Source organism: Leopardus geoffroyi, chromosome D4, assembly GCF_018350155.1.
Source record: "Leopardus geoffroyi isolate Oge1 chromosome D4, O.geoffroyi_Oge1_pat1.0, whole genome shotgun sequence".
NCBI classification, from domain to species: domain Eukaryota; kingdom Metazoa; phylum Chordata; class Mammalia; order Carnivora; family Felidae; genus Leopardus; species Leopardus geoffroyi.
In genome coordinates this window covers 86,610,821-86,626,435 of record NC_059342.1, presented here as the reverse complement: position 1 = coordinate 86,626,435, position 15,615 = coordinate 86,610,821, and the positions used below count along the sequence as shown (strand labels likewise).

At 57.8% G+C, this 15,615-nt stretch overlaps 2 protein-coding genes across 5 annotated transcripts; both read left to right on the top strand.

Moving 5' to 3' along the window:
* The first annotated feature begins 276 nt into the window (after nt 1-276).
* Nucleotides 277-3,161, top strand: DPM2 (dolichyl-phosphate mannosyltransferase subunit 2, regulatory). Its single transcript, XM_045468765.1, has 4 exons — nt 277-396; nt 687-776; nt 1,576-1,678; nt 2,473-3,161. The coding sequence occupies exons 1-4, from the start codon at nt 394-396 to the stop codon at nt 2,529-2,531; spliced, it is 255 nt and encodes an 84-aa protein (XP_045324721.1). The 5' UTR covers nt 277-393; the 3' UTR covers nt 2,532-3,161.
* Nucleotides 3,162-5,855: 2,694 nt separating this feature from the next.
* PIP5KL1 (phosphatidylinositol-4-phosphate 5-kinase like 1) lies at nt 5,856-14,457 on the top strand. 4 transcript variants are annotated; one of them, XR_006710174.1, is made up of 11 exons: nt 5,860-5,986; nt 6,802-7,005; nt 8,104-8,154; nt 8,361-8,515; nt 8,792-8,916; nt 9,410-9,444; nt 9,535-9,590; nt 10,590-10,702; nt 11,009-11,162; nt 13,163-13,933; nt 14,262-14,457. XR_006710174.1 is itself a non-coding variant. In XM_045468762.1 (10 exons), exons 1-10 carry the CDS (start codon nt 5,957-5,959, stop codon nt 12,715-12,717), a joined length of 1,125 nt encoding a protein of 374 aa, XP_045324718.1. In that variant the 5' UTR covers nt 5,856-5,956; the 3' UTR covers nt 12,718-12,822. The 4 variants fall into 4 exon arrangements, 2 of the variants coding, with proteins under 2 accessions (XP_045324718.1, XP_045324717.1); XM_045468762.1 differs by lacking the exons at nt 13,163-13,933; nt 14,262-14,457 and adding an exon at nt 12,516-12,822 and having other exon boundaries at nt 5,856-5,986; XM_045468761.1 differs by having other exon boundaries at nt 13,163-14,457.
* Nucleotides 14,458-15,615: the final 1,158 nt, after the last annotated feature.

Here is a 15,615-nt window from a genome sequence, read left to right as displayed (position 1 = left end):
TCTGAGCCTCATTTTCCCCATCTGCAAAATGGGACTTCTGACCTCCCACGCCATGCCCGCTCTGGGTTTGGGGTCCTGGGATATTTAGAGATGGAGTTTTTCTTCTGGGGCGTGTTCGACAGGACGGATGGCATGAGTGCCAGCCAGTCTGGATCCTCCCACTCGTTTCCATTCACTAGAAAGCGTCTGGGAACAGCGTGTCCCATAATGCCCTCGGAAACTACATTTCCCGACATGCGAGGGGGGGGGGGCGGCACCCTCCTGTCTTGGGATACGTAGTCCCGGGCCCACTTAAAGACTACGACTCCCAGCGTGCCCCGCGGCCCAAGGCCAGAAGGGCCCGGACCCGGAGCGCGCTGTGGCTTGTGGCTCCGGGGAGGGATCGCCGGGGAGATGGTGAGCAGCGGACTGAGTGCGAGGGGCGGGAGGCGGCTGGGAGTGGGGTCTGGCGCGGAGCGGGGGCTTGGGCACTCGGAGCCGGGATGGCTCGCTCTCCCGCCGGCCCAGTGAAGGAGTGAAAATCCCGCGGCCCGGCATTCGCCCAGCCCGCAAAGTGATACTCGTCAGGCCTGTGTGCGGCTGTTGAGTGAATGGGAAGCTTAGCGTAAGCCGGCTGCGACGCCACCCCGCCAGTAGTGCACCTAAAGGGGGAGTTACTTCGTCAGTTGAGCCCTCCTTTTCTCCAGGCCACGGGGACAGACCAGGTGGTGGGACTCGGCCTCGTCGCCATTAGCCTGATCATCTTCACCTACTACACCGCCTGGGTGATTCTCTTGGTATGTGTGCTGCCCCCGCCCTTCGTCTTACCTTCCACCCCCGGATCTTGAAGCCGACCCCTAGCACCCATTTAAGCTGCTGTGTGCCGGGCACGGTGCTAGGCGCTTTACCTGCTTCGTCTCGTGAAATCTCCAGAACAGCGCTATGAGGACGATGCTAGAGGTGTCCCAGTGTATAGTTGAGGGAGCTAAGGCTCGGCGCGAGAACCGCTACCCTTAAGGCCCTTAACCACTACACTGTACGGCCCTGTTACTGATTTGCTTTTGCCTTTGATTGGAGTTCTAGTCCTTCCGGTTATCTTGCTCGCCCCTGGGCATGATGAATGCCAGCGGATTTTGTGAGGGCCTTTAGGTTTTGGTTTTTGTTTCTTTTTCTTGTTGGAAAATTGGTTGGTTACTGCTCAAGAAGCGCAGTGTGGTTGGAAGGCAAACTCTTGCAGAACTTTGGAGGGAAATGTTAGTAAAGAAAACCCGGAGCCCACTTGAGAACTCCTCACGTGCCTTTGCCCGTGTTGGGCCGTGAGTGGCTTAGGGCAAGTCCCTCCTCTTCTGTTCATTGCCGGGTCCCCAGCAGCAACTTAGGGCAGGCACCAGGCAGGTGCCCACGGAACAACTGTTCAGTAAGTGAATGAAGGAAACAAACCCGAACTCCCCCAATGCCATCATCTTAAAGCGAAGCAGGTGCTATACCAGTGCACTGACTGGGGTCAGCCCCGGAGATGGAGGGGGGGGTGGTGTTTGGGCTTGAAGGCCTGGGCAGGACAAGGAATGCTCACCAGAGCTCTGCCCTCGATACCAGCCGTTCATTGACAGCCAGCATGTCGTCCACAAGTACTTCCTGCCCCGAGCCTACGCTGTCGCCATCCCACTGGCCGTTGGCCTCCTGCTGCTCCTGTTTGTGGGTAAGTTATCACTCCCTCAACGCTGAGCAGGGCGTCTGCTGGGAGCTCCCACAACCCTCTCCCATCCCTGAACATGCTTCCCCGTTTTGCCAGTTGCTGTCCACCTGCTTGAGGCTCCTTGCTGCGCCCCCTCCCCCAGTTATCCCCTGGGATTTTCCTGTTCGTCCTTCAAGACTGTCAGTCAGTAGACCCTCTGGCCTTCCCTATGCCTCAGGCTCATTGGTCTCAAATGGGATGGCCCCAGTGGGGTGTCTCCCTTTCCCACCCCCGCTCCCTCCACCACCACCGTCATCACTCTGTGCACACCTCGATCGCCTCTTACCCCCTCGTCACCCACTGGCTCATGATTCCTGCCCCTCTCTGTCTCCCCCGGGGTTTAGTGTGTGCCTTCATCATCATCATTATGTCCTCAGCTCCTGGAACAGGCTGTGGCCCTGAGCTGGTGCTCAAGAAAGCAGTTTGCATGAGTCACCTGGATGACTGGATGGTGGGGTGGGAGGTGGATGTGCGCTAGGCAGGTGGGTGGGCGGACAGGTGGTTGATTGGGTGAGTAGACGGATCATTGGGTGGGTTTGTTCCCTGCAGAATCAAAAACACTAAACATGGCAAGTTGCCCGGGGTAGGTGCTCTGGTGGTGTTTGTTGAACACATGTGGGTAGACGTGTGGCTTGCTGAAGGACCAGGGAGGTGATTCTGGCCTGGCGGGGTCACTTCCACCATGCTGGGCCCTGCTCTGGCCTCCCAGCAGCCCCGAGCCCAGATCTCACGCGGCCTTTCTGGTCTGTGTATTCCAGGAGTGTTCATCACCTACGTGATGCTGAAGAACCAGAAAGTGACCAAAAAGGCTCAGTGAAGGCCCAGTGGGGCTGAGGCTGCCGGCCCTTCCTCTGCCTCCCCTCCAAAGGTGGGGGCACATAGGACGCACCCAGGCACCGCGGCCCCCCTCAAGCCTGGCTGCCCTGAACGCATCCCGGTGGGATGGAGCTGTTTAGGACTGACCACACAGGCCTGCTCCTCCCCTGCTCAACCTTCCGGAAGCCAGGAGGGAGGATTACTTGGAAGCCTCCCTCTCACCCCTTTCTGGCTCAGGGCCTGAAAGATGCTGGTTGTCCCCACCTCACCTTCGGGCTCCCCGTCACCTTTTCCTCAGGGTCCCACCCTCTTGTTTCACTGTCCCTCTTGTCACCTGCTGATGTTGGACTTGGCAGGTTCTGAGGCGTCATGTGACCTTTCCCCACACGTCCTGCTCCTCATCAGAGGCAGCTTTCCCAGGTCTGACACAGCCCCAGGCCCCATAAGGACTTCTGGACCTGGAAAGCCTAAGGGGAGGACTGACAGGCCCTAGGGTTACCACCAGGCCTCGGGGCACATTAGGGTGGCCACAGGGGGCCCCCAGACCAACTGCTCCTCACAGAGGCCCAGTCCCCCAGCCCTAGCGCTAGCCTACTGGGGAGAGCTGAACAATAAACACTGATGATGTGTCTGTCTCTGTGCTATCCCTGACCAGGGAAGCCGGGCTGCTCAGGAACCGGAGAGGGGCTGGTCTCAGGTCGGGAGACCCTGGTTTGTGCAATGAGGGTGCCTCAGGCGCCTCCCAGACTGTCCCTGTGCTGGACACAGGATCAAGTGGGGACAGAAACAGATGTGGATCCAGACAGGTGCAGCCCACAGATGGGAGCTCAGTGGGGGCATGGCAATGTGCCAGATGCCAACCACATCAGCCTGTACTGAGCCTCCCCTGTGCCAGCCCAGCTAGCGCGCACTAGTATTTTAGGGACCCTCAGGCCAGTCCCCTAAAAGGCCAAGTCCATTGTCCGTCTCTTATACCCAGCAGCCCAACCTAGCATGGCTCTGGGCAGTGAGAGCTGGAGGAACCAGAGCAGGGCTGGCTGTGGTCAGGTTGACTGATCTGGCGCAGGCCCAGCCCTGTCTCCTGGTAATCAACCCTGCCCCCCGCACAGCCAAGGCTCCCGTCCACAGTTCCTAGTTTAAGGCTCTGTCACGCCTTGGATGTTCACTCTAGTCAGCAGAGGCGGCTCCCTCATCTGAGAACAGAGGCCGACTGCGGGCACACCTCCCCTTCCCTCCCCTGGCCCATCTTCCCCCTGTCCTCCAGTCCAGGCAGAGCTACGACCTGGGCTTTGGGTTCTGTCCTCTCCCCCTGCTGTGACAGGAGTATCGTGTCTCTGATGGTCCCCCTCTCATTGGAACAACCACTGCCTCTCACTGGGGTCCTCCCTCGGTTTCATGAGCATCCCCAGGCCTCCATATAAAGGACTGTCCATCAACCGACTAATTTCCTCCAGGTCTCTCCCCTTCGTAGCCAAATTCCGAAAAGGGGGTCCACATCTGCTGCCTGGATTTCCTCACCTTCACTGTGCTCGGCATCCTTCCTGGAGGGCTAGATCCACTCCGACCACCAGTGACCCCATGTTAGTCTGTGACATCCCCCCTGGACGCACCCTCAGATGCTCTCAGTGTCTGTGATGACCCATTGTCCTACTCCTGCCTCATGCTCCACTTCTGCCATGAGACAACATTGGGCTCCTTGGGACTTGGTCGCGAGCCTTCTCCCCACATATCCTGGGTGGCCTTGTCCTCATCCAGGCTCGCCTCCCAAGCCCCGGTGTATTGCATATGCACCAGCTAACTGCCACTGGATGTCGTAGTGGCACCTCAGATGAAGCCTGTCATGATCTGAGCTCTCAGACGCCCTCTCAGCAATCTGGACCTCCCCTCATGCCTCACCCCCTTTCGTGACTGGCATCATCCTGTGACCCTAACCCCAGCCAGAAGCCTGGCAGACATCACTGCCCTTCCTTCTCCAAGCCCCCATCCACATGACCTCAAATCTTGACAATTCTCCCCTTCTCTCCCTCCCCCACCCCAGTCACCTTCCTGATGCAAAGCCACCAGCCTCTACCCTAAGTCACCAAAAGATTCCTCACTCCCACCCCCCGCCCACCCACTCTGGCTCCCTCCAATGTGACTATGCATGACAACCATGGCCTTTCTAGAACATCTGAGCATCTTTCTCATACACACTTAGAATGCTTGTCTGGGTTCTCCACTCCCCTCCCTAAGATGGCCTAAGAGAGCCTGCATGGTCGCTTGTTCGATTCCTTCTCATTCCAGCTACCCTGGCTGGGACTCACTGGCCCTTTGCACATCCTTTGCACTCAGAGGCCCTTTGCACATCCTACTCACATTGGTTCAACATATACTTGTGAAACACTGGTTTGTGCCAGGTACCAAGCCAAGAAATGGACCCAGCCTGGTTCTGCCCTCCTGGTGGTCCCATTCTGGGGGTGGGGGTGTGGGGGGGGAGAGATATAAGAAATAAATGCACAAGTCAATTTCCTACAGTGTTGAGTGTGATGAAGAAAATTAAAACTAGGTGATGTGAAAAGCATGAGAGTTGGGGACACTTCGAGTCAGTCAAGGTCACAAGAAAGAATAGGGCAAATGAGAGCCTAGGGGAAAGGATTTCAAGCAATGGGAACAGCACCTGCAAAAGCCCCAGGTGTGGAAGAATTTTATTCCTAAGGACCAGCGGGGGGGGGGGGGGGGGCGTGTGGCTGTGTGGCGGGTGTAGGGAGAGTGGTTTGAGACGGGCCTGGGGCCATGGCCGGGGCGAGGGGTGTGGATTTTGTTCCAGTGCAGGGGGAAGCCACTGGAGGTTTTAAGCATGAGAGTGACATCATCCGATTTATGCTTTTAAAAGATCACGCTGGCAGCTGTGTTCCTCCCTCTCACCACTGAATCCCCAGGGCCTAGCACTAGCCCTGGCCCAAAGAGAGTGTTCAAAATATGCCCTGAATGAATGCGTTCCCCGGACTTCCTGTGTGACCTGGAGATACTCGCTTCTCTCTCCGGACCATAGTTTTCTCACCCGAGAGGCAGTCGGTGGGGATTTCACGCCAGAGTGGGTGGGCCGGAGTGGATTTAGGTTTCCCGCCTTCCCATGCGGCCCCGAGACCCGAATCCCCCACTTCAGGAGACGAACTGAGGTGTTGGGCGGGGGGGGGGGGGGGGATCTTCCCTCCTGGCGACCTGAAGCAATGCGCGGCGGCCCCGCCCCGGCCTGGACCGAGGTCTGAAGGATGCTGCAGCCCCGGGGGCGGGACCCGCAGGCGATCCCCGGCGCCTCCCGTGCGGATTGGGTGCAGCGGTGACCGGCGCCGCGCTATTGGTCGGTCCAGAAGCAGGGGCGGGGACCCGCTCCTGCAGCGCGGCGGCGGGGACACGGCCAGAGCCCGGGAAGCTGCTGCGGGGGTGATGGCCGCGCCGAGCCCGGGGCCCCGCGAGGTAGGTGCGGACCCAAAAGAGGACAGGAGAGGAAAGGGTTGGGGGTCAGGGTCCAGGCCTCCCCTCCCAGGGTAGCGCGGACACAGACCCCCAATCCAAGTCCCGGAGGGGTCCTGCCCTGGGCGGGGACCAGGACACGCCCCACAGGGGGGCCGCAGGTATGCAGGGGAAGTCTGGCGGTTATCCCCAGAGAACTTCCTCAGTTTTCTCATCGCGAAAATGGAGATGATTATAAAAGCTCCTCCTTCATAGGGCTGTCAGGAAGTCAGACTCTCAGCCAGTGCTGGGCACATGGTGGGTGCCCACTACTAATGGGTCAGCTGCTGCGAGCGCAGCTTCATGCTGACCCTCCGCTCGGCCTGGAGGAACTCCAGTCGAATAGATGCCCCCGTCCCTGGCGTCACAGCTCCTACTATCAAGGGTTCCTGGGCATGGAGCTCAAACTGCCACGAAGGAGTTATTATAGTTCTCATTTTACAGAGGAGAAAACGAGATGCAGAAAGGTTAGGTGACTTACCTAAGATCACACAGCTGGTGAGAGACAGGTTTGTCTGCGGAAAGCATTCTCTACCTACTGATAATAATAACCATCGTTCTATTCTGGGTGCCGACTGCTTGCCAGGCACTGGGCGGCCCATCACAACACCCAGTGAGGTGGGTACCAGCATTCTCCCTATTTTGCAACCGAGGAAACGGAGGCAGAGAGTGATAACAGGAGGGCTCACGAGTACCAGAGGTGGGACGCAAACCCGGGTCTTTCCCCTCTGGAATGCACACTCTGTGTGCTCACTGCTTCTTGTGTTTCCTGCCACCAGGTCCTGGCCCCCTCCCCAGAGGCTGGATGCAGACCAGCCACCTCGACCTCTGGCCGCCGTGGCCTCCTCTGGCGTCTACGAGACAAGCAGGCTCGCCTTGGCCTGTTTGAGATCGGCCCGGGGCATGAGCTGCACCAGCTGACATGTATGATGCAGGCAGGGCTGTGGGCTGCCACTCAGGTCTCCATGGACCACCCACCCACAGTGAGTGGCTGATCTGTGCCATGCACCTCAACAGTACCAAGGGCAAGACTGCGCCGATGCCCTGTCTTGTTAATACTGCAGGACTGGGGATGAGAGGGCTATAAGAGGAGGAAATCAGGGGCTTGGGGTGCAGGGAGGGACATGCTGGGGTGGGGGCTGAGGCCAGGAAGCCACACAGCCCAGTGTGTGTTGGGGAGGTGAAGGCCCCCTTAACCCAGGTGGTTGGTGTGTGATCTAGTTGGGCCTCTTCTTCTTTGGGCCTCAGAGTCCCCATCTGTATAATGGGTAGGGGGGACTGTATTCCCTGGTCTCTGAGGCCCTCCTAGCTCTGCTAGGGTGCATGGCTGAGAAAGGACCCCACCCCCACCCTGCCAGCCTGGCCCATCCTCCCCGGAGCTCAGGCTGGGGCCAGGCTGGCTCAGCAGAAAGGGTCGCCCAACTGCAAGCTCAGCAGCTGGACGGAGCCCGAGCAAGCACGTGTGTTGTTTGTGTGTGTGCACACATGTGCACAGTGTGACCACAGCCCATAGGCCAAGTCCTGGCACATGGACCTAGAGGTCCAGGAAGAGTGTCGGAGCCCGACAAGAGGTCCTCTAACTCTCATCGCCTGCTGCCAATCTAACATGGCTCCCCAGTACTCAGCATGGCCTCAGGACCTTGCTGGCTCAAGTCCAAGAGCCAGCTGTCCAGCTGCATCCATACTCCATCCTTCCTTTACCTACTGCAACCACTTGGGCCCTCTTGCTCTTCCCGGTGGCCACCAGTGCTGTCCCCCCTGCCGTGAGCACCAGGCACGTCCTCTCCACCACCTTTCAGATTTCAGCTTACAGGTCACCTCCCCCAGGAAGCCTTCCCTGATCCTGCCTCTCTCACACTGAGTCAGGCAGGTCCCTTGGCTTTGAGGCCATCCCCTTTCACTGGGATGGCCTCCGGCTTCACTTGGCCAACACGTGCATCTGGGTGAATGGACCAGGCTCTGAGTTCTGCTGCTTGTTGGCTGGAGCAATCAGACTGTGGAAAGGGGGTGAGGCCAGAGGCAGGGCTCTTGGAGATCCTGGGGCTGAGACTTGCCCTGAATCCCTCCACCCCTCCCTGTAGGGACCACCCACCGAGGAGGATTTCTCCGAGGTCCTGACCCAGGTTCATGAGGTAGGAAGCCCAAGACTGCTGCATGGGAGGGGCGTGTACTGGTGTTCCTTCTCTGTCCTCGGTCTCCCCCTTCTTGCAGTGGGAGTGCTGACTTGCCTCAGGGCCTTGTGGGAAGGATGTGATTACCCTGACCCTCCCACGCTAGGGCCAACTGCACACACCTGGCCCCCGTGGACACTCTTGGGCCTGCTTTTCCTCCCCTGCAGGGCTTCGAGCTGGGCACCCTGGCCGGCCCGGCCTTCGCCTGGCTACGCCACTCCCTAGGCCTGGCTGAGGGAGACTATCAGGCGGCATTAGGCCCAGGTGGCCCCTACCTGCAGTTCCTCAGCACCTCCAAGAGCAAGGCCAGCTTCTTCCTGTCGTGAGCTGGCAGCAGGGGTGGGGAAGGGGTGGGAGTGTTGTTCTTGGGTGAAGGGGAGGGGGGGGAGGCGGAGAAGAGAAACAGGATGGCAAGGTCGGGGAGGGCCAGGGCCAGGTAGGGATCAGACGGAGGAGGAGAGGGAGGACGGGAGGTGACAAGGGTGGAGGTGGGGAGACCTCCAACCTGGGCCTGGGGAGACAGATACACATTCGGGCAGAGGGCCTGATGGGGGCCGCTCCAGCCCTGCCTGACCAGTGACCTCTCCCTCCACCCCAGCCACGATCAACGCTTCTTCCTGAAGACCCAGCGCCGCCGGGAGGTGCGGGCGCTGCTCGCCCACCTGCCCCGCTACGTGCAGCACCTGCAGCGGCACCCGCACTCGCTGCTTGCGCGGTTGCTGGGTACGACCGGCCAGGAACCCGGGACTGCGGGGCTGGGGGAGGGAAGAGAGAGCAGAGGAGGAGGGTAGGGAGTGGGGCGGTTCCCAGGTTGGGGGGGTGTAGGGGATCTGAGCCCGAGCGGGGCGGAGGGAACCGATCCACCGGCCGCGGAGAGTTCCGTGGGGGGTGTGTCCTAGATGTTCCTGTAGGGGAAAGGTGGTGTTTGGATGGGCGGGGCCTAAAGGGGGCGGAGTCGATTGACAGTCCCGTGTGGGGAGGGTATGTGGGTGGAGTCACGCCTGAAGACCGCGCATCTCTGGGGCTGCCTAGAGCCGGGCCCAGTCGGGACCTCTACCCGAGCCGCGGAAGAGGTCTGGGGGCGCGGCCGGGAGGGGCGGGCTCGGGAGGCGGTGGACCTCGAGAAGGAGGCGAGGCCTGGCGCCGGGCCTAGGGCGGGATGGGCCCAGGGGTGTCGAGTTTGGGGCCCCTCACCTGGCGCCCTCTCCCCTTCCAGGAGTGCACAGTCTGCGGGTGGCTCGGGGAAAGAAGGTGGGTGAGGCCGAGGCGAGGGGGCCGGGTCAGAGGGGGCGGCTGGAGGGTGAGATCCTGTCCTCCCTCACTCCCTACCCCCGTCCCCAGAAATTCTTCATCATCATGCAGAGCGTCTTCTATCCCGCCGGCCGCATCTCTGAGAGGTGAGTCGCCTCACAGGGCCCCGGCCCCACGCGGGACGTGCCACCTGCAGCACCCATCCCCCCCTAGATGCGAAACTAGGGCCCAGGGAGGAGAAGGGGCATCCCCAAGGTCTCCTAATGGATCAGAGACGGTGCTAGGCACCACCAGCGTCTCTTGAGCACTCAGGATGCACTGGGCACTGGAGTCTTGGCATTCATTTCCTTCTTTATTCCCAGAACGGTTCTGAGGGGCAGGTGTGGTTATCATGCCCATTTTATAGATGAGAAGCTGAGGACAAGGAGGGCCAGCTACTCTGCGAGGAACAGGGATTCGGACCCAGCCTCTTATTGCACATGGCCTCTGTGCCTCCTAACCCCGACTCTGCCTGCAGGGTCTCCATTAGTGCTCCCCTGGGGCCACGGACTTCCTTCAAGCCCTCCTGGTGCTGCTGTCTAGGGTTGGATGCCTGTGTCTGGAACACCTCCAGGGATGACAGGGTGCTAAGAGGCAGGCACAAGCAGGGGTAAAGCCTGAACGGGGCTTCCAGAGGCCTGAGTTCAAATTCCTGCTCTGCCTTCTTTTTTTTTTTTTTTTCTTAGTTTATTTATTAATTTTAAAAAATATTTTATTTATTTTTGAGAGAGAAAGAGTGAGAGTGGGGAGGGGCAGAGAGAGAGGGAGACACAGAACCTGAAGCAGGCTTCAGGCTCCAATGTGATGCGGAGCTTGAACCTCCAAGCCTCGAGATCATGACCTGAAGTCAGATGTTTAACCGACTGAGCCACCCAGGTGCCCCCCCCCCCCCCAACCGCCGCTCTATTCTTTACTTACTGTGTGGGCAAGTCAAAGAAAACTCTGGGCCTTTTTCTTCATCTGTGACATGGGGACAATAATGGAATGGGTTGTGCTGAGGATTTGAACATCCACCCAGTGGAAGCTCTTGTTTCTTGGTTCCCTGTGTGTGTCAGTCTGTGTCAACCTGAATTCTGTCATCCCCTTTCTGTCATACCCCCTCACAGGTATGATATAAAGGGCTGTGAGGTGAGCCGATGGGTGGAGCCAGCCCCTGAGGGCAGCCCTCTTGTCCTCGTGCTGAAGGACCTCAACTTTCAAGGCAAGACCATCGACCTGGGTGAGCCATGGGGACAGTCACTGGCTGCTCTTTCTCCATCCCGGGTGAAGTCAGAAGGGTGTCCCTGGCACTGCCCTCTGCCTGAGTCATTAAGAGCCCGGGGTCTAGAGTCAGGCAGAGCAGAGTTCAAATCCTAGCTCCACGACTTACTAACTAGGTGACCAGGGCAAATTACAGAGGAGTTTCCTCATCTGTGACGTGGGGCAGTAATGACACCTGCCCTCTTGGGGCAGATATGTGTGGAGCCCTCAGCACCTTGCCTGGCACACGATGAGCACTCAAGTGGGGGCACTGATGCTCTGGCAGGACCCCAGCGGAGCTGGCTCCTCCACCAGATGGAACTGGACACCGCCTTCCTCCGGGAGCTCAACGTGCTGGATTACAGCCTTCTGATGGCCTTCCAGCGCCTCCACGAGGATGAGAGGGGCCCGGGCGGCAGCCTCATCTTCCGCACAGCCAGGTGGGCCCCCCCTACAGGGCAAGGGCAAGAATGAGGTGACGGGAGCCTGAGAGCGATGGGTGGTGAGGTGGGAAGACAGTACAGACAAAGGCTGTGTCCACGTGTAGGGTGAAGGACTGGAGAAGCCTGGCTGGCAGGGTGGGGGGACACATGGGGACAGCAGCAGAGGACAGAACAGGGGAGATCCAGCTGGACAAGGACTTCGGTGCTGATTTAAAGAATCTGCCCACTTTCCTGAAGGGGTGTGGAGCCATGGAAGATTTCAGAACAGTTTTCAGACCTGTTTAATTTTTACTTGAGAAGGAGCCCTTGCCCTTTAACCCAGTAATTCTACTTCTAGGACCCTGGGGTCATCACCATGGGCACCGTCATCATGGTGTCCCCCTGCCTTGGAGTAGCAACTGTTCTTTGCATGCTGGCCACGAGCCTCATTAAGGTGGGCTCCCTCCCATTTTAGAGACGCGATAAGTGAGGTTCAGAGACGGGAAGTGAGGTTGTAGAATGACTTCTGAGGATTCGTGTTAGTCCTTGGTTGGTTGCTTTGATTTCAATCCTCCAAGGCCCACCTTTGTGACTGAACAGGATTAAGTAGGGGTTAAGGAAGGCACATTAAGGAAAGAAGCCCAACCATCTGGTGGGTGGAAAAGAAAAGTGAAAGATGATGTCCTCTCATCTGGCCTCCGAACCCACCCTTTGGAGGAAGACCTTGGGATGGGTGAGGCTTGGGCAGAACCCAGATTAACGGCTCCCCACAGCCCTGTGGCTGGGCTGACCACATCCTGACCAGAGGGTGAAATTCCTGCCATGGGGCACAGACGGGCCCCCAGCCAAGTCTGCCCATCCAAACTAGGTCAGCTTCTGCCTTGCCCTCTGCCCCCATCTGGGGCTTAGATTACAGCTGTCATTCAGCCGGTAAACCCTAGTTTGCATATAGTGGTTGTTGTCATATTGAAATTTGCTAGCTGGTAAGTTGCCACTGTTCCAGCCCCACCCCTACCAGTTCCCAGCCCCCCATTCAGAAAAAGACCCCGCCCCGCCCCCTCCCAGCACCGCACCGCACCCGCACTGCAAAGGACGCTAGCGGTTTGCCCAGTCTCCCACACCCCTGGGTTCTGATTGGTCGATGCCTGGGCAGGGCCTGTCTTTCGTTGGCTTATTTCCCTCCGCGACACTTCCCCAACTTCCCTCCACCTCCAAGAGGACGAAATAGGGAATTGAACCTGCTTTGGGCTGGGACTGGGACCCAGCCAAAGGCATCTTCGGATTTGGAATACATTTGGAAGGCATCCCATCCCCCAACACACACATCATCTATAAACCGGAATTGGACTTTGTTCACAAGGTTTCTTTCAGCTCTGCCACCCCGAATCCTCCAGAGATGGACGACCCCAAACAGAAGTTTGGGAAATACCCCAACACCAGACTTGCCCAAAGTGACCCGGCGGATAAAATGCAGAGCCAGGGTCTGCGTGACCCAAATGCTCTAGACAACAGAAATGTAACGCGAATCACACATGTGGTTTTAAATTGTCTAGCAGCCTCTTTAGAGAAGTAAAAAGAAACAGGTAAAACTAATTGTAAGAATATATTTGTTACTCAATACACCCCAAATTTTATCGTTTCATCATCTAATCAATATAAACATTTATGAGGTATTTTACATTCTTTTTCTCATACTGTCCTGGAAATTCAGTCTGTATTTTACTCTTAGAGCGTATCTCAGTTGGGACTGGCCGCAGTTTAATGCTCAATGGCCACATATGGCTAGTGGCTACGTATTGGACAGTGCGACTCTAGACCATCATCCACACTTTACTCGGCCTCCCAGTTCATCTGACGTCATAGGCCTGGCACACAGGAGTTGTGGGAATGAGCGGAGGAAGCGCAGGGTCAGCGCAGAATCACCGCGGGCGCGCCGGGGCAAGGCTTGCGGGAACCCTTTGGCTGGGCCCCCGCCCCCCGGAGGAGGCAGTAGCCTCACCCCCCTGTCCGGCCGCCAGGTCTGTGCGAGGGGTACAGAGCCCGGAGGAGCCGGGATCCCAGAACCGCCGGCTGCTGCCCGACTCCCCCAACGCCTTACACATCCTGGACGGGCCGGAGCAACGCTATTTCCTGGGTCTGGTGGATCTCTCTACGGTCTACGGGCTCCGCAAGCGGCTGGAGCACTTATGGAAGACGCTGCGCTACCCAGGTCGGACCTTCTCCACCGTCAGCCCCGCTCGCTACGCCCGTCGCCTCTGCCAGTGGGTGGAGGCTCATACCGAGTGACCCGCGCCCGTCGCTCTGTCGCATCTGGACAATGGGCCCACGCCGGGAACCAGGGTTCCAGTCTGACCCCGGCGGCGGGTCGGCCTCCCTTCACCTGCTGTTCCTCCCTTTGGCCTCCAGAGGGCAGCATCCCCTAACTAATACCATGACAACACAGCCTCATTTGGTGGTGATGACTGGTTGGCGTTGTGCCAGGGACTCCCCAACATTAGCTCGATTAATCTTCAAAAAAAAAAAAAAAATGCTATTATTCTCTTTTTACAGACCATGAATTGGAGGCTCAGGGGGTGAAGGTACTGAGCAAGATCATTCAGCAATAAATGCTGGAACCAGGACTCGACTATGCCTTTTGGACTCAGGAGCCTCAGTATTCTTACCCACCAGCTCCCTTAGCCCTGTCTTCATGCTCTGGGGAATGGTGTAGGCTGAAGGCTCCAGCCAAGCCCCTCTGTCGTCCAGATGGGGAAACTGAGGCCCAGAGACTTTAATGGGATTACCCATGGGTAAGTGGAAAGGCCAGCCCAAGATCCCAGGTCTCCTTACCTCCTGTCCACTGGCCTTTTGGGGTGGTTCCTGTGGCTCCTGCTTCTCTAGGGATGCAGGCAGGAGAAGGGGAGGTTTTGGGGGCGGCTGCATCTCTGGAAGACACTATGTTAGGACCCACCATTGATCTTGAGGAAGTTCTTCCTTCCTCTGGAAGTCGCTCTTCTCATCTGCGAAAGGGGGACAGGGGTTGGTGGTCAGACCAAGGGCCTGGCCGCACAGACAATGCCAGCAGCAAAGAAGCACAGTGCGTGCACAGCCCCTGATCATCCCTTCTCCTTCCTCCAGGAACCTCCAGCCTGGCCTCTGACCCTGGCCCAATCCCACCATACCCAAGTGGGCCTCTCCTCTCGAGCTGCTCTGGGGCCTGGCTGTGTGACCAGGGCAAGGTGCTAAACCTCTCTGTGCTTCAGTGGTTGAATGTGTAAAATGGAAAGGCTGAAAGTGGACTTCGTTAACTCATTAAATCTTTATTGAGCACCTACTATGTGGCAGGCCCTCTACTGGGTGGTGGGGACCTGGGGAGCAAGATCCACAGATTCCACAGATTCCACAGTTCTCTCCCTCACAGAACTCACAGTCTAGGGAGAGATTGTGACAAAAGCAGCCCAGTGTGACAGAACCTCATGAGGGAGCATGGGGCCATGGTGCTGAGGGAAGGGGCCTCCACCTAACAACTTGACTCTAACGTTTTAACTGAGACCAGGAGAGTCCGATGCAGCCCTGGGAGTCAGGCCAAGGTCATGGCAAAGGTCTGGGGTGAGAGAGAGCGCCTGACACTTGAGAGAGAGAAACATCTCGCTGTGGGAGGGACAGTGTGTTGGTGGTGGGATTTTGTGGGCCAAGAGCTGACCCCCCAGGACTGGAGCTTGACCTTGGGAAAGCCCTTCAGCCGATACCAAACATTGCCATTCCACTAGCCTTTAGAGGAAATGAAGAAAAATGGTGGGGAGGGAAGGGAGAGGGAAGGGAAGTTGAATGCCACCGCCCTGGAGTGTGGGCTTCTAGAATGTGTGTACAATTGTCCTCACCCCTAGTTGTCTGGGTGACCTTGGGTGATATTCAACCTCTCTGAACTGGCACAAGCCACAGAGAATTTCTTGTTTGGGCTCAGCAGGAAGTTGAGACATGGAGGCCTTAAGGTCATCACTCAGGAGGTGGGTGGGTTGAGGAAACTGTGGCTGTGGGGCAGCACAGAAGGTTTGGCCCTACATTTCCCCAGGGTCTGGGTCTGACAGGACTGGAGCCTGAGAGTCCTGCACTCATAGATAAGCACGACTCAGCCCCTCACCTAGCTGGGGTCTCTCACAATGGGCTGAGCCAGAGCCTGAGGCTGGAGAGGGACATGACTTATCCGAGATCTCACAGGGCCCAGGACTCCTGGTTGTCCTAAATTGCTCATTCAACAGACATGATCTAGCACATCGTGCTGGATGATTACTATGAAAAAGACCAATCAAGGTGAAACTTAGAGGGATGGGCATGCAGTGCCACATAGAGTAGTTGGCCAGGGCCTTTCTGAAGAGGTGACAGTTGAGCTGAATGGCCAGAAGGAGCTGGCCGGAAGGAGCTGGCTATGTGAATAGAGCAGTCCAGGTAGAGGATACAGCAAGTGCAAAGGTCCTGAGGTAGGAATGAGCTC